At 39.6% G+C, this 21,900-nt stretch overlaps 1 protein-coding gene across 1 annotated transcript in view; it reads left to right on the top strand.

The window, feature by feature from the left end:
• NRP1 (neuropilin 1) overlaps nt 1–21,900 on the top strand; it is a gene marked incomplete at its 5' end in the record, with an annotated part of 65,521 nt that overhangs the window by 25,649 nt on the left and 17,972 nt on the right. Inside the window, 5 exons of the mRNA XM_009865687.1 lie at nt 7,714–7,869; nt 10,731–10,875; nt 12,421–12,752; nt 17,272–17,416; nt 20,342–20,425. Coding sequence (XP_009863989.1) covers nt 7,714–7,869; nt 10,731–10,875; nt 12,421–12,752; nt 17,272–17,416; nt 20,342–20,425 — 862 coding nt within the window. The remainder of the gene's footprint in view (nt 1–7,713; nt 7,870–10,730; nt 10,876–12,420; nt 12,753–17,271; nt 17,417–20,341; nt 20,426–21,900) is intronic.

Raw genomic sequence — 21,900 nt, 5'->3', positions numbered from 1 at the left:
ACATTCCTCCTTTTTTGACCAAGTCATTGTACATGTCTTAAATTATCCATTTGCAAGTTAATGTGGTGCCAAAGCAAAGGTTTTTATTTTAAAGAAGTAATATTTCACAGCAAGATATGCTCCTCCAAGATGTAAAACAATCTTTTTCTAAAGCACTGGGAGTTAATCAGCCTTTCTCTTCATTGCTACACGGAGGGTTCGAATGGCATAAGATGCTGATTACTTAGATCCCAGAGTATATAGAAATCCCAATACGATTACATTTTCCTCCCTTTGTTATCAGAGTTTATTGTATCTCAGTGTTCAGATTTTAAGTAGTTTTCACGGAAAAAAATAAATTAAGAGGAAGGTATTTTCTGAATCTTCTGAATAATGATTGCGTTACATCAGAGCACCCCATGAATTCGTAAGGTGGAGCTTGCAAATGAATAGCAGAAGGATCATTCCCTCTCACTGCGTGTGCACTGGATGCATTTCATACAATACAGCCAGTCCGTTTCAGGGGAGCATTGCCCTGCCCTTACTTTTAAACCAAACTCCTTCAAAGACTCACACTAAAAACATCACACAGAGCTAATGTGTACCAGTGACAGTGCTTCTCCTGGCCTGCTCGCAGCATTTCTCTTTCACATTTGATCTTTATAGCTTCCATACTGGAGCGATTTGGTTTGCTGAATTCTGGAAATGTCTCAAGTTGAAATGCTAGTGTATTAACCTGCTGTACTGAGTCTCTTTTGTTTCTCTTTACCAGAGTGCTGCTTGCCAATTTTTACAACTACAGCAGATTTTACTATTCAAACAGAACCAGATGGAACACCAGTTCAAAGAACATGTCAGAATTAAATATTTCTTTTTTAATTAGTTGCTTCTGATTTATGCAAAAAAAAAATTAACATAAGAGTGGGAGAATGTGCCATGAATCCAGATGCAACACAGCCCACACAGGCATTATCTTTTCTCTGTCAGAGACACAGAGGCCTTTTCTTTCATTTTTTCTTGTATTTTCTTTATTCTTTTTGTTTCTGGACTTCATTTTTCTTACACTTTCTGCATCTTTTCCTTCTTGAACCAGCCATATAATGATGACTGAGATTCTCTTACGTTCATCAGTCATACTTTTTCATCATTATCTTAAATTTTCTCTTGTAGAAACTGGCTGATTTGCGTCTAAAAACAAATTACTGTACTCAGTACTGCAATCCCAACACCAGTGTCTCAATGTAATAGCATCCTTTGAGTCTCTTCTTTGTTTTCAGCTGGGGGAATCGCTACATTCATGTTTTATCTCTGCAGAAAAGGGTTTGGGCAGAAGGTGAAGATTGTGAGGAATATTTCAACTGCTAAAGAAAGTTCATCTCCTTTTTGCTGCCAAGCATTCCTATTTCTTTGGCATGAATGTTTGCTCATCTCTTTCATGCTTCCGCGTTTTTGCCAAGTCACATAAGCATCAGCTCAGTAAAGCATACTGACTGAGGACAGTTGTTAGGCACAGACTAGAAGTTGAGCGTGTGATTAGCTGCTTTCTCTTCTGGGGCTTTCAGGATGTTGCTGTCAAGGTCAGTGAGAAAGACTTCAGTGACTCAGGAGGGTTCTTACTAACAGCAATATTTTCTCCTCACTTTCTTTATGGAACTGCCACAAATATCACTGAGAATTTTGCACTAAGATCTGAGATGGTTCACAGCCTTAACCATTTCCGCTTAAACCCAGGATGAATATTTGCACCCTGTCATTAATCAGGGAATTAGGCTCTTGTAATGACTACTCTTTTGAAAGACAAAGACTTTTCAAAGTAATTTCCCAACCAAATTAATTAGGCTATTCTCAGAATTTCTACTAGAGCCTGTGACATTTTTATTTAGCATTAAAATCTTCTTTCCTTAAAGCTCAATAAATAAAGGAATTATGTGACAGTTGTATATATATCACCGGAGAGCATGATTGGTCAAATCAATAGCAACACCTAATAAAAAAGATCAACTTGTGCCTAATTAAATATTTGACAGAAGAACAGTGAAGCATCGCGGCAGTTAATCTGACTCAGAGCACTGTATGCTATCTAGGGAAATGACACAGTTCTCTAAAAATATTTACTTTGGTATGTTGTGTCAAGTGATGGATTATACAGCTTTTCAAGCCACAAGAGATGCCCACAACAAAAAGCTTCCTGTTGTTAATCAAACTCCAGCACTTTGTCCTTTATTTTCTCAGGCTGTTGAACAGACCTACGGCAGGAGTGTTAAAAGCTGGTAAAGCTGCTCCCTTGCTACAGCTCCCTCAATGACTGTATTTTATTTAGCAAGGCAGATTTTCATTCTGAAAATAAGTTCTCCCATACTGTGACACGTTTAAGTATGATGACAGGAAGCAGCAATATTAATTTTAAGTCGTGTATGTTGTGTGTTGTTCTTTATCCAGCAGTTTGCTACAATTTGCTATATGATACATTTTGCAGAGCTAAATGTTATTCTTCTTTCTCCTTAACCCGTCTCTAATAAAATGCATATGCCACCCCTTGCATATCTATGACTTAAAAATGTGTCACCCACCCACATTTTTTGGAGACAGTAAGACAGCAATAAAAATATTTTTTCCTGGATGCTAAAAGTTATTGCAGAATAAATGGGAAGTAATTCATATGTAGAAGCAGCTAGCATCTTGCAATATGCTCTGGCAGGAAAGAAATTGATTTTAGAAGTAGGAACAACTGAGGCTTTTTTTACATGAACATTTCTCTCCTAAAAGAAAAAAAAAAACCCACACTTGAGAAGTTCCTCATTTCTTGTAAGTTAGGGGCGCATTCCTATAGGCAAGTCTGCTCCCAGCCTTGTACTTACACATAAAGGCAGTCACATTACAACAGTTATCAAAGGCTGTGTTTTTGGATAAGGCCTTAAGGCATCATTTTCCAAGAGAGATATTCTTTTTAATCTGAATGAAAGTGAACAAAATTTGAAAAAAAAAAAAAGCACTAGCAACATACTGCAGTTAGTCAAAGCTGAAACTCTGGTCATGGAAATGAAATGTCAAGATTTGGGGTTTAAAGACAGCTGCCTATCTCAGATCACAGCCATACAGAATGCAAAAACTTACAAAATCACTTGCATCCTCTAAAATAAATACCAGATGTTTGTTTATCATATGTGCAGAAAGTTAAATGTCAAATAATTGCAGGGAAATGCATTTGATGTTCATCTTCAAAAGTACTGTATTTCATCACCACCTCTCTCCACAGTTCATTTTAACGTGAAACACAAGTTCTGGAAACAAAAAAGGACAAGAAGGCCCAAACAAAAAGCTAGTTGTTAAAGATTTGTATTACTATCTCAGCTGGAGGAGACTAGATCTGAAAAAAATGGGTTACCTCTGCTCATGTTAACACTTAGAGCCCTCTGTGGAAAAGACATACTAAGTTGACTGGAAATCACACAGACAGCTGGACTCTATAAGCATAAGCCTCCAAAAAGCATAAGAATTCCCATCTGTCCAGTGACACAGCTGTACTGGAGTTAGTGGCCTCTGCAATGGTTCCTCTGGATAACATGGTACAGAAGAGCTGTGTCTTACCACAGCTACGTTCTGGTACTCTCAGTTTCCATTTGTTAACAGCAGTTGATGTGATTGAACTTCAACTCTGAGCAGTCTCCGTGACATTTAGAATGTGCATTTTATGCACAATTTTGCATTTAACAGAAAGAAAAGTTTCAAAATACAGTGGAAGGAAAGCAAAATACATCACAAAGTGATTAATGAAGGTGAGCTTAACAGCTCCTTAAGACATGTCATGCAGTTTCTAAGGTAGTCTTCTACATAATTTATTTCTATCACCTTACTTAGAGAAGAAGATTGGTGCATTTATAGCTTAATTTACAAACATACTTAGGCACCACAGAGCGGGGCTCAGCATTGCAATTCTGTTTGTACGCACCTGGAGAGGAGCGGTTCCTCTTCGGAGGCCACTGTCAAAGGGAGGGAAATGTCTCAAACTCTACCTCTCTCCCGGCCCTCTGCCCTGACACAGAGTTAGCACTAAAACCTCAACCCTTCTGTTTCTCTGCTTCTTAGCCTGACATTTCTTGTTTGCACTGCTCATTTCTCACAGTGCTGTTGGAGAGAGGTTCTTCTTTTTCCCTCTACCAGCTTGTGAGAAAACACCCCCTGGCGTGTGGCAGATCTGGGGTTACAGCTTACTTCTGCAAGGGCTTTAAAGCCATGGCGTGCAGCTGAACACTCAAGACATCAGCCTCCAGGTGCTTCAGGAGAGGACTGCTGTTGACATAGTTCCAGTTTTCAAGAAGCACATAAGATTTGTTGATCCGAAGAGAGCACATCTATGGGAAGAGATGTTCTCCCTAACAACATTCTTTTTCCTGTACTGTATTACACGGTTACTGGAGCCAGGACTGCCAATGAGGTTGCCTCTTCCCTACTTACAGGCAATAACTTAGAGGTCTTTTCAGAGTATCTTTCTTTCCCTCAGTGAGCTATTAAATTCTGGTGGGAGATTTTCAGCCTGCCTTTCGAATTCTGCTGTGTTTTATGCATGAAGGTAGGTGTCTACATCCTTTGTGTGTTCAGGACTTGATTCTGGGTAGTGTGATAGATGCTGTAGGATATTAAGTACCCCAGGAGTTAGGGGATGTATCGGATACCAGCAGTCGGGACCAAGCAAAATTTGGGAGCCTGAATTTCTTTGATGGGACAAGACTGAATTTTTTAAATGGTCAGTGACTGGTAGCTGTAATTATTAGCTCAGCCATTAACTAATCAAACCTTCCCCTAAACCCCTGATGTTAAATTTTAACTTGGCTTCAAATACCTAGAACTCTTGTAATAGCCCACTGCTTGACTATATTCACAATGAAATACTTACTGTATATTAAAAGGCTCCTACTAGAATCATTTCAAATCAGTTGGAATGGTGTAGGCTCGGGACCTTAATCATTTCAAAACTGAAGAGCTGTTTCAAATTGTAAGAGGAACAGATCATTTAAATAACTTAGCTCTGCACTCCCTCAGACTTCCAGATTTTCAAGTGCACTTCAGCCTGGAAGTGAATGTGGTATTGGACATAACTCAGCGCAGCACACTTTACAATCAGCAGAGTACAGTTTGGAGAGCATTTGAAGTTAAGCTGAGATTGCTCAGTGCAATGATGCCCAGATTCCCCCATTAACTTTCAGATTGCAACAATCTAACATCTGAGACTCTCTAGTTACTTTAAATCACTTGATTGTTTTTATAAGGCGGTGCTGGGCTCTTTTATTTTTTATGAAGACTGATTTTTCTTTTTGTCAGGACAAAACACAATGTCGCAGTATTTCACCCCTAAAGACAAAGGCTAAAATGTTGCATACAGACTTTACTAGCCTTGAAACTGGGGCAGGGGCTTTCCCTGTCACGCACAAGGGTGCTATTCTTGCGTTGGAAGACTTCAAAATGCCTTGCATATGACATGGGCATTGAGAGAGCAGCCAGTCTGTCCTCAATAGCACTTCCTTCAGCCTTTTGAGAGAGAATGCAGAGTGTGTTGTTTTAACTGCTCCAGTGCCTTTGGATATATGACATACATCCAGGAAGAAGGATGCCTGTGGGACACACGGGATGTATATTCTGAATCTTGCATACTTTGTAAATAATGAAAAAGCCTGAGACATTCACAGGATGCTCAGTTGAGAAGGGTTATTTCAACCTATTATTATTCTGATAAAGTCTGGACAACTGAAGTTCAGGGAAATAAATTACTCTGACTGATATTTTGTGAATCAACACATTTTATAATGAAATTAAATGTTTTTCTTTAGGAAACAAGAAAAATATTCTAGCTGAAGAGAAAGAGGGTGATGAATTTGCTTTTAATTGTTTTGTTGCTGTGGCTAAATAAAGGCTGTGAGGAAATGGCAGGTGTTTCAAAGTGGTGGTCATCAGCCTGGCTGTAAGAAAATTCTGTGCCCTGTTTCAGCCATTTGGAAGCTGGACCTATGCACTGGGACAAAGGTTTCTTTTGCCAGCAGAACTGACTTAAGTAGCTGCACTCCTGTACCCCACATCATCCTCCCAGCTGTGCCAATACATCTTCTGTGATGCCACATGATGAACTAGATGAGGAAACAGATCTGGATGACAAATAAATAACTTGGGGAGGAGCTGGCAGTGCATGCTCACAGTCCAGAGAGCCAACCATATCCTAGGCTGCATCAAAAAAAGCGTGGCTGCAGGTTGAAGGAGATGATTCTGCCCTTCTGCTCTGCTCTCGTGTGACCCCACCTGCAGTTCTGTGTTCACCTCTGAGACCCTCAACATAAAGACATGGATCTGTTGGAGCAGGTCCAGAGGAGGGCCACAAAAATTATCATATGATTGAAACACCTCTCCTGTGAGGACAGGCTGAGAGAGTTGGGGTTGTTCGGCCTGAAGAAGAGAAGGCTCTGGGGAGACTTTATAGAGGCCTTCCTGTACTTAAAAGAGGCTTATAAGAAAGATGAGGACAATCTTTTTAGCAAGGCTTGTTGTGATAGGACAAGGGGTGATGGTCTTAAACATAAAAGACTTCAGACTAGATTTAAGGAAGAAATTTTTGCAATGAGGGTGGTGAAACACTGGAACAGGTTGTCCAGAAAAGTGGAAGAAGCCTCATCCCTGAAAGCATTCCAGGTCGGATTGGACAGGGCTCTGAACAACCTGATCTAGTTGAAGATGTCTCTGCTCACTGCATGGTATTTGGACAAGATGATCTTTCAAGGTCCCTTCCAGCTCAACACATTCTATGATTCTATGATTCTATGATTCTATGATTCTATAATTCCATGGTAAATAACTTTTCCATCTGGTTGCAATGTAATATAATGAGAGAAGGAAGAAGAGAGTGAGTCAAGAGGAGGCATTCATGTGCACACCATAGTGTTGATTCCTCCAGCAAGTTCAGAATGCCATTATCTTCTAACAATTAAAGCTCATTACATTTGATGGTTAGAACAGAATTATTGCAATTGTTCCAGTGCTTCTTTCTGTTTTCTTTAAATACATCGTACAGTACAAGCAATTCATTTGCCTTTTTCCCAACAAAATTGCACAGTGATTTGTAATTATCTTGTGTCTAACTAATACACCATGGGATTTTTTTTTTCTCTTTTGTTTGCAAGCAATGAGCTCCTGGGTTTTAGCAGAGTTCTTGTTATCATTCCCTAAGTGCATGACTTTGATATCCTACTATTAAGTTTTATCCAATCTCTTATACTGTAGTCCTCAGGGTCATTCAGTTCTCACTGCGTGTCTCTCCTCTGTATTGACAATGCCTTGACGCTTTGTGTCCTTAGCGAATTTCATTAGCATCTATAGAAGGTAGTTAATGAAAGTATTAAGTAAGATTGTTCACCAGACTGGTCCTTGAGGAACTTCTCTAGTAAACTCTGCAGTCCGGTGGTTCCCACTCACATTGGTGGGGTCTCTGGTTCATTCCCCTACAGATACAAGTTTATTCTCTGGGATGTTAATAGCCCTCCCAGCTAACTGGGGAAATGTCCCCATCTCCTGTGATGACACTGTCTACAAAATATGAGATTATGACTGTGTTATTATCAACAATATGTTGCAATTTCCTTTATATAAAATCCATATTTGTAAAACATGGGGAGGCAGAGGGCATGTCACTTGTGCAGCATTGTTATGCTCTGAATTAACTGTCCTCACCTCCCCATTCATTCTTTTCCACAGGTAGATCTAGGCCTTCTCCGCTTTGTTTCCGGAATTGGGACCCAAGGAGCCATCTCAAAAGAAACAAAGAAAGAATATTATCTGAAAACATACCGTGTAGATGTTAGCTCCAATGGAGAGGACTGGATTACACTGAAGGAGGGAAATAAGCCTCTTGTAAGTGGTTTCTCTTTTACCTCTCTTCAGCCAAGATACAGATTGTTGAACTGTTAGTTACTACCAGTTGTTTAAAAGAGAGGAATATGATATCACAGGTTTAATCAGGATGATCAGGGTTAACAATACCCCAAATTGAAAAGATGCCTCAGCAGTAAAGGGCCACAGAAATTGCTTATCCAAAGCCTAGAGCAGCTGAAAAGGGTGCAAGGTGCTGCCCTGTCTGTTGTACTCGCGGTAATTTGAGTGGTTTGGCTCTTCTCCCTGGAGTGTGCTACTGTTGCCCAGTTTGCCAGAGTTTTTCTAAGCGACCTTGAGAAAAACATTATGGGGAACCTTTTTAAAAATATGTAGGTTCCTCCTCTGCAGTGAAAACCTGGATATGCAGAGTGTCAGCGCCTCAGCTCCCCGCGCATACTCATGCATCTTGCAGGAGTGCTGGCAAGTCATAAGTAATTTGCTAGACTTCCAAGCATCTCACTGATGGGGGTCATGCAGATAGATAATTAGGCACATCTTTCCATCCTTATAGATTTTTATCACCTTTCCATTTATCAGCAGATTTGCTCTCTGTGACCTCCCAATGAAACAGCATTAGACACTCGTAAGAAAAACCTTCATTATCTGCTACCTTGAGCATAAAGCTTATTACTGAGAAGTCAGTTCTGCTCCAGCTCTCACATGAATAGTCCCAGTGAGGCCATGCCTCCCTTCTCACCTCGCTCAGGATGTGCCCAGGAGCACCATCCCTGGAGGCTGCCAGGGGCTGATGCAACTGGAAAGGTTTTGTGGTACCTCCCTTCAAAATAGCTTTTTTGAGACCCTTCTGTGAAAAAACCAGAACAACTGTGTAATACTAAACTCTATTAGTGTAACCATATCTAGCTCTAAATATTTGGTTACTGGTTTGTCCCTGACTCATCCGTAAGTGCTATGCCAAGTCCATTACATTTATCTAATCAAACGGTAGCAGTGTTTAACACACACATGTTTCTTCTTTGAAGCACTTTGTAAAACAATAAAAAATGAATTCTGAAAGCTTCTCTTTGACAGGTATTATTCTGGTTTTACAGAGAGGGAACTTCAGAAGGTCAGATGCCACAATATGAACACTGTATAATGTTGTATAAAGGTACAATGGCTGACTGGCCCAAAGTCACAAGAGGCGACAATGCTGTGGCTGGTATAAGGCACAGGGTTTCCTGGCTCTGGTTCCTGCAATCTGAACAAATGCCTCTTTCAAAATCAGACCATGCCTGATTTTCATTACCAGCATCAATTTGTAAACTTTCCAAGAGTGTATTTTACATGAGTTTCTCTTGTACACGCTGCCCTTAATTAGTGAGAACACTTCCTAAACCTGGGTTATTTGTTTGAAGGGTTTGTTAAAAAAATCAGTTTTCTAAAATGGCAATATTTTCCTGTTGATCAGGGCAAGAAAAAACTATGCACTAGTCTCCCTGTGATGTCTTTATTCAAATAAAAAGTTAAGGAGAGAAAGTTGGCTACTGAAGGAACAAGAGAAGCAGGCAGCCACTGATCTCTTCAAGGCGGCCTCACACGAGAGTTGCACTAAGCATGTGTAAGGAGCTGTGTATTTTGGAGAAAAGACTCATTTTCTCGGTCAGATGCAGACCTTGAGAAAACTACGGCAAGTCCTCCCAGAGAAGTAAAAAAAAAAAATGTTGCTGAAAAGAAACAAAGCTCCGTTTAAAATCTCTTGCTAGATATGAAGCTCCTGTAGTAAATTGCTTGAGATCTGGCTGAGCCTGATGAGCTGCCAGCTGTGCGCTGCTGACCCCTGCTCCAAGCTAGTGCAGTTATTGCGAGTAACAAACAGGAAAGTAGACAGTGTGTGTGAGAAATGGGAGAACCTCCCATAAAAGGAGAGGGGTTTGTATCCATGAAAAACAACAGGAAACTGGTCCGCTCTACGTGAGGAAGAAGCAGGAAGCTGAATCACCTTCTTAGGACTAGAACATTGCAAGGTTTCAGCTCTGCGAGGAAGGAGCGCATCTGCAGGGTCCTCAACATGAAAGTGAGGCACAACCCTGTCCCGTCTTGTGGAAGTCTCATTGTTTGTCTGATTTGACTGTTAGCCTCAGGGGAACGCGGCAAAAATCTTGGAGCCTGCTATATAGATTTTAAATAGACTTCCACCTCGGTATGCAAGGAGAAAGAAGGCCTGAGTACTTGTTAAAAAGGATTTTAAAATGGAACGTTAACAGAGCAAGGTTTGCATGATACACTCAGCAAAACTCTTAAGTCCAAGGACAGAAAAATTATATATGTTTTTATCCTGATTTGATAGGGGAATTTTATGTGGTCTAATTGAAATCCAAACCTTTAATTTGGGCCTAAGGTTCTGCAGCTTTTTGTATCATTCTACGAGCACATGAGGAATAAAACTGCCCTAACAGGGCATTGAGGGATTTTTCCAGGACACGGCAGTCCTTGGGTGACAAACACAAGTGTATGTCATTCCTGCAAAAAGCTCTGGGCACCTAAAAATAGGCAGGGAGTGTACAGACCCTTGCTGCACTCAAGTGAGCTCGTGCTCTCAAGATGGCCCTGAGCTCTCCTGGTCGGCTTTGGTCTGGTGTGATAGAGGACTTGCAAATGGCAAGTATTTTTTAGTAGCACTGAACACCTTACACTTTTTTTCCTTTTCAAGGGAAGGTTACTTGACTACAAAAAATGTGTTAGTTCAATGGAAGAGTTCCCCATGCAAGTCGCTTGTCTCATCACGCCCCGAAACAACCGCAGTTAGACCTTGTATGTAACTACCTGTAAAATAGAGAGTTGTAAATGCCATTTGCGAGAAAACCTAACAAACGCATTCTTTTTCTTTCCACACAAAGGTGTTTCAAGGGAATACCAATCCCACTGAAGTTGTTTACAGACCTTTTGCCAAACCAGTTTTAACACGGTTTGTGCGAATTAGACCAGTGACTTGGGAAAATGGTGTATCACTGAGATTTGAAGTTTATGGCTGCAGGATAACAGGTAGGTCTTGCGAAGGATTTTATAAACAAGGGAGTTTATTGTGCCTATCCCATGGGTTTTATTTTGATGAACGAAATGCATCTGCACTATTTCCACTGTGGTCTGAATGTAAAAATATTTTTAAAAAAACCAAACAAAACCAAACTACAACAACCAAAACATGCAGCGTTATCTGAATGTTGTTCTGCAATTATCTTTTAGGTGTTCAGCTTTAAGAAATGAAAAAAAAAAGTTTAATTTCTTTTCTTGCAATTATTTTACAGCTCCATGAAAAATTCCTGAGATACACAAATACTATGCAAATTCCCATCTTGTTCTTCCTTCATAACCCTCCAGGTCTCTCTTTCTCAGGTCTGCTATATGTTTAAAAGCATTGCAAGATACCAACACTTGATTTGAAGCCTGTTCAAGCAACTAGACATAGTCAGGTTACCACTACTAATCAGTATTGGCCTGTAACTCCTTTATATTGCACCCATAACTAACAAAATAACTGTCCAACGTGCTTTCTGAAGTAACAGCTAAAGACTTTCATTATCATCAATATATTATCTTGAAAAATAAAAAAGTACAAGCAGGATTTTTTTTCAGAAGTCTTTTTTTTTTTTTGCCAGTTCTAGGATTTCTAGAAGTCCTACAAAATAGGTCTAAAACAAAAAATATAACTTGTAGATTAAAGAAACTGTTAATGATTTCACATTTTTTACAAAGCTGATTTTTCTAAAAAATTTTTAGCACCATTTTGTAACACTTACTACAGTTCACAGTCACTAATTTTTAGTAGTTCTATTTTTTTATATAATTTTTTTCCCCTTAAGGTGTTTCTTTAGTTTCGAAAATATTTCTTTGGACTGGTTTCCATACAGCAGGAAAAAAAGATCACTGATTACTGTGTTATAGAATTCCTAGCCATTCTGTGAAATCTTTTCAGATTAGATGGTGGTAATATCAGCTGAACTCCTGTTACATTCTGTATTGGAAATAGTCACTCCTTGTTAGCAGCCTTTCCTACTTGTAATTTATATTTATCCATATTTATAAAAGAAGTAACTATTTAGCTTCTGTGCCATCTGAAAAGCCTGAGAGGCTAAAGGAGTACAGTAAGAAAATCTCAAGCATGGCAATAAATTATATTTTACAGAATGTATAAAAGGTTTCCATTTTCACTGTCACTAAAATTAAGTAATCTGCAACCATATTTTGGCTGATTTTGTAAGTTTTCTCTAGGGAAATATCGCAAATTCAGATGTAACCCTGCACCTTCTCCTCAGCAAAAAGAATAGAAAACAAGAATAGAATAGGATTTTCTGATCCTTTTGGTTCCCATCAAGCCAGAAATACTTGTGGTATTTTGGTACTTCCTGCCAAAATTAGGATGTGCAAATCTGAACAAATGAAAATTATATACAAATCCAAAGAGGTTATTTTGGATATAAGAAAGAAATAAGGAGTTGCTTATGATAGTTGAATCGACTGATATGTCCTGTTTCTGTTTTGCTGATTATTCAGATTAACTGTTTAATTTATTTAATTTTCTCACTGTAGATTATCCTTGCTCTGGGATGCTGGGTATGGTGTCTGGGCTCATTCCCGACTCTCAGATTACTGCGTCTACTCAAGTTGATCGAAACTGGATCCCTGAAAATGCTCGTCTCATAACAAGCCGCTCAGGCTGGGCACTGCCACCAACCACTCACCCTTACACTAATGAATGGCTTCAAATAGACCTTGGTGAAGAAAAAAAAGTGAGGGGAATAATTGTCCAAGGAGGCAAGCACCGAGAAAACAAAGTATTCATGAAAAAATTCAAAATTGGCTACAGCAACAATGGATCAGATTGGAAAATGATCATGGATTCCAGCAAGAAAAAGATAAAGGTAAGGAGGAAACCTCTGCACAAAAATAAAGTTGCATTAAAAAAAACAGTTTACACTAAATTTCTACTCATCTATCACTGACCTTAGACAAGGCACACAGTTGGGATGACCCTGAGGGTTTGCTGTGGGAACTGTCCCATGCCTGAGGGCAGGACTTGGCCTAAGGACAATTGCCACTCCTTGTGGCAAAGGGTTTTTTTATTCAACAGCTACTTCAGATGTGATTTCTGACAAGGACAGTGTGCCTCTGTGGCCTCTCAGTTACTGCAAAATCCCATGCAATGAGACAATGCTTTTTGCAACACTGACAAAAAAGTAATATTTCCTCTGCAGGTTTTCCACTGACAGTGAACAAACTTATTCGAGACACTGAGTTACTTTTCTTCTGCTTCTTTTTCGTCTGAGCTGTAGAATGAGAATGGTGTTATTTAACTGAGTAGGGTACCTGTTGGATTTCTGAACTGCCTGCTTTGAGAGCATCACAGGCTCATTGTAACGGTCTGATCCATGTCCCTCTGAAAGAAAGTAATGGAGTTCTTGACATGTTATCCCATCCCAAGCGAAAAGTACTATTGTACTGTCACAAGTGAAGCATTTTGGAGGTTGCTTGGGAATAAAGGGCAGCTGATTCATACGTTCAAGCACAAACTGCAAGACATTTACGCAGGAGGGTCAAATGAATTGCTGGGATATATGCCAGGGAAAAGAAAATTAGTGTGGCCCAGAAAAGTTTCTGGGAGTGTACCTCTTGCGGTCAGTCTTTGAATGTATGCTTTTCAGGACATAGATGGCCCTGAGTGTTCAGCTTATTTACCCCAAATCCCATTCGTTACATCTTCCATCTTACTGTGATTGCTCACAAAGTACACGTTTGCCTCAAAAGGCACAACCCTTTTTTAGTCCTCCTACCCTCTTCCTTGAGGACACCAGTGGGCAGGCAGTCCTGTTCACAAACTGGTAATGCCACACTGTGATTATCAGGGAATCACACACCAAAAGGCAAATCAGTGTGGTGCTTGGCAGATGGGAATCCTGAGAGTTACTCCCTATCTCATCTGTGTTAGTCTGAAAATTAGATGTAAAAGCTGTTTTGCTATATAGATTCATCCATTGGACAAACCTGTGTTTCCTTAAGGGAAAAGCCGAGTGGGCCCATGGATGTAGCTTTTCCAGGCACATTTGGTAAATATTGGACTTCGTTCTCTCCTGTTTTAATCTCACTGAATATGTCTGCATTTTCTCACTTCTCATCACTTTTCATCATTTGTTTTGGGGATTAACACTAAACGAATTCAGCCTTTGCAGTCAGCTCCTTTCTCTTGTTACCATGAGTTTTGACTTCATCATAAAGTGTGAAGAGAGTGTAAATCAACAATGGGATCTAACCATTTTCTTTCTAAGATAGATGTTGTTTTGACATGTACGTCTACACTGTGGCTCAACGAGGGAAAAAAATAATGCCATATGCTTTCAAAGCAGTGCGCCGTCTGCTGCATGGCTTTCTGTTTTCTAATACAAGCACTTGCCATCATTGTCAGAAGTTAGCAGTTTGACAAGAAAACTAGTACTAACCAATGAACTGAGCCCATCTTTGGTTTTCATCACTACCAGAAATTAACTTTCAAGATCAATGGAACGGAGAGGATTGGAATTCAAATCCGTTGTGGCATAATTACAAACCTTCCCAAAAATTCAAGACGTTTAATAAACTTTCTTCTGAAGCACAAGTTCTCTTTCAAGAGAATCAGATAAATCCCATGATTTGGGAGTCAGAAGGATTTAAAATGTTAATACTGGAATGTAGTATTTTTAAACGCAAGTGGAGCTGGATGGGACAGCATGCTATAATGAGTCACAGCAGGAATGTGGATTAGAAACAGCCTTGTTATATGAAATGAAACACATCGTTTCACTTGGTTAAAGTCTTGACTTTCAATAAACAAACAACTGCATTTTAGGAAAAGAAAGAGCAGTGACAAGCTATACATAACAACAGAATATGTCCAAAGGATGAAACATCACCTTGTTTCTTAATATGATCTTGTCATCCATGCCTGCAGCTCCTATCACTAGAACTACCATAACTCTCTCCTCTTTGGCTGACCCAATTTCTGCTATTTTTGAATGTGCAGAATGTTTCTCCCTTCAGTCTACCTCAAGCACTCAAATGAGTGAACATCACAAATCCTCAAATGATCATACAGAACCCTATTTTCTTTTCAAGATCCAATCTGTATTTCTTGTCCGTAGTCTTACTTATTCTTACTCCATGGAGTCATCTTTCTCTTTCATACTTCTTTCCTCTCTCCACTTCTCTCTGGTTTTTTTTACACCTCCTCTCATTATTTCATTATTTTTAGAAACTTCTAAATATCTTGCCATTTGGAATAAACTTTTAAATTTTTTCTGTAAATTTTATTTTGATTTTAAAAGATATGAAGAAGATTTTTTTCTTCTCATCAGTTCAGCTTCTCCTTTGTTTAGCTATTATTTATTATAACATCATTGTATCTAAGTAAAGCAATTTGTATAAAAGACACTCACTGTATAAAAGACACTCACAAAGTGAAGTTTTACCATATAGTCCTCTCTCCTCCCCCATAGAGAATACCAGTACATTTTAAATGAACAGTCAAAATTGAATCACAGGCAGCTCTGCACTACAAAGGACAATGATTCAATATAATTCTAGATGTCTATTGAATTCTAATGTCTATGTGTCAGTACTGCAGTGCTGATGTCTTTTATAAAACCGTTTTCATTATTATATGTTGCTATTAAAACTACTATTAAAAAGGAAGCGAGGATTCCTCAGATACATGTTTCTGTCTACTTTTTACATGTAAAATGGCATTCATTCTTTCTTATATGGTAGGTAGCTTTTCTGATCATTTGCACTATATTGCTATTCAAATACAATAATATGTAATTCCATGTTAATTAGTTCTGACAGGCCATCTACATGTGAATTCTTGACAACTGCCTTCCAAGCACTGGCAGAATACCAGATCAGCCAGTGCCCCTTGAAGCCACCTTGGAGTTACAATGTACCCTAGGAAGTAGGAGCAGAAGTATTAATTTTGAATTATTTTTTTTTAGTTGGTTGGTCATAGTCTTCCATCATCATTGGCTTTTGTAGCTGGGACTCTAACCAACGTCCAGAAGGGCTTATGGACCAATGGTTCATGATGCAGAGGTGTAGAGTAAATACCAGCAAGGCTTTTACGATTACACTGAAAGTACAATCAGATTTACCTATGCTGGATTTGTGCCTTGGGAAATACAACCACCTTTTCCTACGGCCTCTTCTTTCTCTGTCTCAGAGCAACGTGAGGAGTTCATTGCAGGCTTGGTTTTATTCTCATCCAAAATGAAGGGCATTTGGTGTTTTTTCCTGAAGAGGGCTTCAGACCTCACAGCTGTGAGTTGGAAGTGTCTTACAATAGCGCTTCTAATGCCATATTTGAACTGTAGGTCAGAGAAGATAGTTTTTAACATTCTGTCATTTAACTAATTCATAGAAAATTTGAAAATACTCATTTTTGCTTCACTGTTATAGATATTTTCATATTTTTTTCTTTAGAATGCTTTATACATAATATTCCAGAGTAATATTTTTTACCATGAAATAGTGTGAAAATAACCCCTCTTGCCTATCTTGGGTTATAAGCTCTTTACTTTTTCTTTGTACAGTTACTTCATTCTAAGGACCAATCATCTTCACAGAAGCACCTGAGGTGTTGTTATAAGTACAAATTATAACTTGTTCTGTATGCAAAAGATCACTGACAAGAGAAGCCAAAGGTATCAAACAAATGCCATTGAGAGCTGCACTATAGCTGAAGAATCCAGATTGCAACCCAGCAAAGAGATTTTTGTCTGAAATACAGATTTGCTGACCTACCTTGCCCATTGGATTATATTGCAGTTTTGTCAGGAAGCGTGTTTCTTCTTTTTTCCTTTCTTCCTTTCTTTTTTATTTCTTTTTATTCTTATTCAATAGCAGACTCACTGGAAGAACTCTTGCAGCTACTGTTCCTGGAGTTTAATTTATGCCTTTTGAAATACCTACAACTTGTGAAACTCTGTCACTGGGGGAAATCAGATTGAAATTTTCTCTTGAATAGTTGGATTATTATTGTAAGCACTTAAAAGGTGACAGGATCTTCACCTCAGCCATTTTTTTTCCCTAAGAAGTGTTGAAAATGTCACCCAGTTACACCCCAGATCAGAGCGTCATTTAAAAACATGTCTCATTAAACACTCAGCTCTTGTTATGACCGTGATGGATCGGTCGCTACTGAGTTTATGAAAAATGAAATGCATGACTTTTCCGAGAAGCTTTAACTATGCATATTCTATTCTCATTTAGGACAAGAATGCCTGACACTTACTAAGTACTTAGACTCTGGCCTACTGCTCACCTAATTCAAAGACTAGAGAATGAAGGAAAAAAGACAGTTGTTAAAAATATCTCTTTTCTTTTTTTATAACAAGTAGCGTTTGTCATGCTTTGCAGACTTTTGAAGGCAACACCAACTATGACACGCCTGAACTGCGGACTTTTGAACCCATATCAACGAGATTCATCCGCGTCTACCCTGAGAGAGCCACACACGGAGGACTGGGACTGCGAATGGAGCTGCTGGGCTGTGAACTTGAAGGTAATTGCTCTGCTAGAGATGAATGCACTTTATTATTTTCATAAATACATTCTCTACTTGGACTACTGCTGAACACTGCTGTGTCTGTACAGGCAGCACATTGGACTCTTGCTTCTGTGACTGCCATTAATGCTGTTTCTTGGCCTAATCAGTTCTTTCTCTGCAGACATTTGAATATGCCCAAGGCACAAATATTATTCTTTCTCCCATTCCTTTGTTGAATCACCGTGATATTCTCCACATGGTTTTCTGTTCCCTTAAGCAGCCTTATGATTATACTTTTGAGAAGCATAGAGCTATTAGGAGAGAATAAAGACAGGAACTTAAATTTTATTTTACCATGATACAGCCCTGGAAGAGATGTTTTCTGAGAACGCAGACGGAGCTTTGCACTAAATATAGCAATTATGTTCCTTGCTCCTTCAAAGGACGTGAAAGTCACACCAGATGCTATAGTGCGCAATGATTACTTGGCTCAACAGTGTCTGTGCTGTTCCTTTTGGCGGGTAAAGGGGGCCTCTTTGTTGCTCACCAAGCTTTAATTTTGCAATAGCATATAGGAGATGAAAGACCAGGAAAAGCAAAGTTTAGATATCTGTCCTTGGACTGTGACATGAAGTCAAGCTTTGATTCTTGTTATATAAACAATAATTATTTAACTTCATAGATAACTACAAATAACAGTAAGTGAATTTCACGATTTTATCTAGTGGATGATGGTATAATGGTGTGGCTTATAAACCACACAGCTTAACAATACAGAGAATAACAAACCATGTTATTTAGGGTTTCTTATGGTACCTCGTGTAGTAATAGCTGAACAGCCTACCAAGATGAATGGAACCAACTGCTCTGCCTCCATTTCTTTCTCACAATTTCTCCCTTGAGGCGGAAGAGTGGGAGGCATTCACTGTGAGAACTGATGAGCTCTGTGTTGTTTTTTTACTGAAGGCCAGATTGAATAAGTATGCTTTTTACTTGGCCCGGAAAGCGGGGAGGTTGGAAATACTTCTTAGTTCCTGCAGGAAGTCCTTACTTCCTGTGGGAATACATAGTTCCTGCAGGCTATTGTGCTACTTGCTCAGAAAAAAGAAAACCCAGCACCTGCCTTATGTAAACTCACAACCTGTGGGTAAAGTCCTTCAGCCACAGGGCTCCTGTAGTCACTTGGACACCAAGGAGTGAGTCTGTGGACCACCTTACAAGAACACGTTACTCAGTGAGATGGAGGAGCCAAAGAGGAGACTGACCAGGAAAAACACCTTGGTTTTTAAGTAAATTGCAACAGCAAGCACACTTTTTTTTCTCTAGGACACATCTGCTTGCATTTATCTTTCTGCTGTGGTGTTCTTCTGAAGGGTGCTTACCTGTAGGTCATGCATGGACAGGTGAAATCAATTCCCATTTACCCATGGAAGAAGCATAATAAGAAAACTTTGCTGTATAACTGTATCTTAAGAAGGGAGTTGAATGAAGAGAAGCCACTTGAGATTTACTGAGCAGGAGAGGAGTTGAGATGAGAGAAGAAGCATAGAGGTAGGCACAGACAGGAGTAGAAATCGTTTCTCCAGCAGTAATGAGCAAGGGGAAGTTCTGTGTGCCCAGTGGGTCCCAGGGGGCTTATGTGAAATGATGGCAGACATGTAGGCAAGCTTGATTCTATATAGGGGCATGAAGATCAAGATAAGAAACTTAACTCGATGTAGAGAGCTAGAGGGATCTCCCAGAGGGTTTTTTAGAGTGATGTGGGAAACAGATGCTCTGCATAATTCATAATAGGTACAGAACTGTTTCTTTAACTGGAGCTCAACTACCTGTAAAGCATAGGCTGGGGTCCTCGGGAGCCATGTTTCATCCCAGAGTATAGCTATTTCAGAAACTACTATCGTTCCTGACATTTTCAGGCCAAGAAGTCAGTGTGTAAGATCTTAACGTGGCCAGTGGGCTCTGGGGACATAAGGGCAAAGAAGAATCTGAGAAAAGGGGACGTTATTGCATAGCTTATAATGAGAGTAAAACATTGTTAATGGAAATAACAGTGGGTGCGAACAGACAAAAGCCTGGATCACATTCCCAGAGTTGTTATCTTAAGCCAGAGAACAGTACTTGCAGCATAAAACATAAACCTAAACATAACACGTAGTATCTGTATTCTGATTTCCCAGATGTGGTATGTTTTGCACATACTGGGTTATAGATATATTTTTTGACACCTTGCAAAAATCTCAAGCTTTTTAACTGTAATAACAAAGGTCAGATTTTTGCTGGTTATGCAGCAGCTACTGGAAAGTAATCACCAGTGAGAAGCAGGCAAGTGGCCAAGAGGGATGCCTGACATCACTGATGTCTTATTTATAACTTCAACAAAAACAAAAGAAACTCTTTCCACGTCTCCTCATTGAGCACAAAGTGATTCTACATCACACTGCTTTCCTGCCACTGTTACCAGGACTCTGCTCAGACATTTCCTCTCTTACATGTGTTCTGCTGAGAGATTTCTTCAGCAGTGTGGTGGGTGCTGGAGAATTACTACCTTGAGCACGACCCATCCTGCTACTCTATTCAGGCACTTTGGCCTGCAATAAAATTATGGCTTTTCTATCCCACCCTGTCAAGACTCCTATCCTGCCTTGCCAGTCCTTCACTCTTCACTGATAAGAACAACAAACGTGGATGAGCCAGTGAATAGACAGTCCACAGCTTTGCTGCCCAACTTCACACAGCCCTTGAGCTGAGATCCAGCAGAATGCCTTAGTGCAAGGAGGCAGAACAGATATGGCCCATTGCAAAGAAATGCTCACTAACCTGCAAGGTGCTCAGATACACCACACAAAGACAGCATGCAGTGCTCATCAAAATGTTACTGCCAACTGCATGATGGTTCTCCAGCACGTATTTTAACTGAATGACTGGATTTTGTTTCAGCTCCTACTGCTGTCCCTACTGTCTCCGAAGGCAAACCCGTGGATGAGTGTGATGATGACCAGGCAAATTGTCACAGTGGCACAGGTGATGACTACCAACTGACAGGTGCAGAAACCATCCTCATTCCATTGCAGCTTCATTGTAGCTCATATCCATCGCCAGTTACCAGCTAAACGTTTGCACTGATTTAATCACTCAACATAAATGGACATTGGTATGCAGTTCGTATTGTCAGTGCTGTCAAAACATAGGCATCTGCCTTTTACATATGACAATACTTTTGATTGTTTTCTCAGCTATGTAATTTTTGAAGCAAATAATAGTGACTAGCTGGAAGAGAGGGCAATTTTTTTTTTTGAGCAGGAATTGTGTCTAATCAAATGGCCTAATCAAACTTTCTTTTATTAAGAAAAAAGCTGGACAAACCTTTTGAGGTTTATTGTCCGAGACTGAAGAACTCAAAATGAAATATTGTTTAGGTTCAAGGCACATACGTGCTTACATACCTAAAATTTAGTATAGGACTCAAATCTCAATCCCAAACCTTTCCCAGACAGAAACAAAGCAGATTTGTTTCATCAAAGCATGCTCAGACATATACCAACAAAAATATTTCCATGAGCTTCCCCAACAAAGCTGCTTTACAGCCACAGAGGGGCTGATGTTCGCCAAGATGCCATCACCAGCAGAAAAATGAGGGAGAGACATAACATAGTCTGCATCCGGAATGGAGGAAGCTTGCTAGTTTTCATATTCTCCCACTTTTGCACAGAACCACTGTCATTCTGAGAGAGCTGACGCTGCACCACTACATTTTTGATCTCTTTTTGGAGGTCACTTGCTCCACAAAGCCCTGAGCCTCTTTGATGAGATCTTCCTGTAGCAGATCTATACATTTACAGTGATTGAGCTTATTTTTGGACACTGTGACACAGTGACACAAGTTATTTCATCACTGCTCTCTAGTGTGCTTATCTAATAAATGTTTATTGCTTCTTACATCCATAAAATAAAATAGCATTCAAATATGGCAATAGCTGTCCAAGAGGAGACTGGGAAAATTTAGGTAAGAGCTCAGCTTTCTGGAAGCAGCCAAGTAGAACATCTGACAGCAGATACAAGTGAAAGTGCAGTTTCAGCATCAAACCCTTTCTGAGATTTCCCAGCATCTCCTGTAAATGCACGTTGCAAATAGTAAACTGAAAAACAGTTCCTGAGTGGAAAAGACACTGTACAGTCACTGTCACTACTTTTCAAATTAGTGTCCCAGATGAATCTCATTCTTTATGAAAACAGCCATGCAGGGAGCCTGATAAAATAGTCTGTATCGTGTTAAGGTAGCTCAGAAAGCTTTCAGTATTACTAAACATTGAAATTTATTTATTTTTCTGAAAGGAAAAGGCCAGGTCAGGAAATGCTGAGTCTTTCTGCAGAGCCCTACACCGAGGGCTGGCTTGCAAAGTGCAATAGGCAGAGCCATATTTTACATAGATGGAGGCTGTGGTGAGAGGAAGGAGACAGATCTGTGCAAGCACTTTCCCTGTTCGCTCATAGTCCCT

The sequence above is a fragment of the Apaloderma vittatum genome, unplaced genomic scaffold, assembly GCF_000703405.1.
Source record: "Apaloderma vittatum isolate BGI_N311 unplaced genomic scaffold, ASM70340v1 scaffold2513, whole genome shotgun sequence".
Taxonomy (NCBI): domain Eukaryota; kingdom Metazoa; phylum Chordata; class Aves; order Trogoniformes; family Trogonidae; genus Apaloderma; species Apaloderma vittatum.
This window is presented reverse-complemented; position numbering and strand designations above follow the sequence as displayed.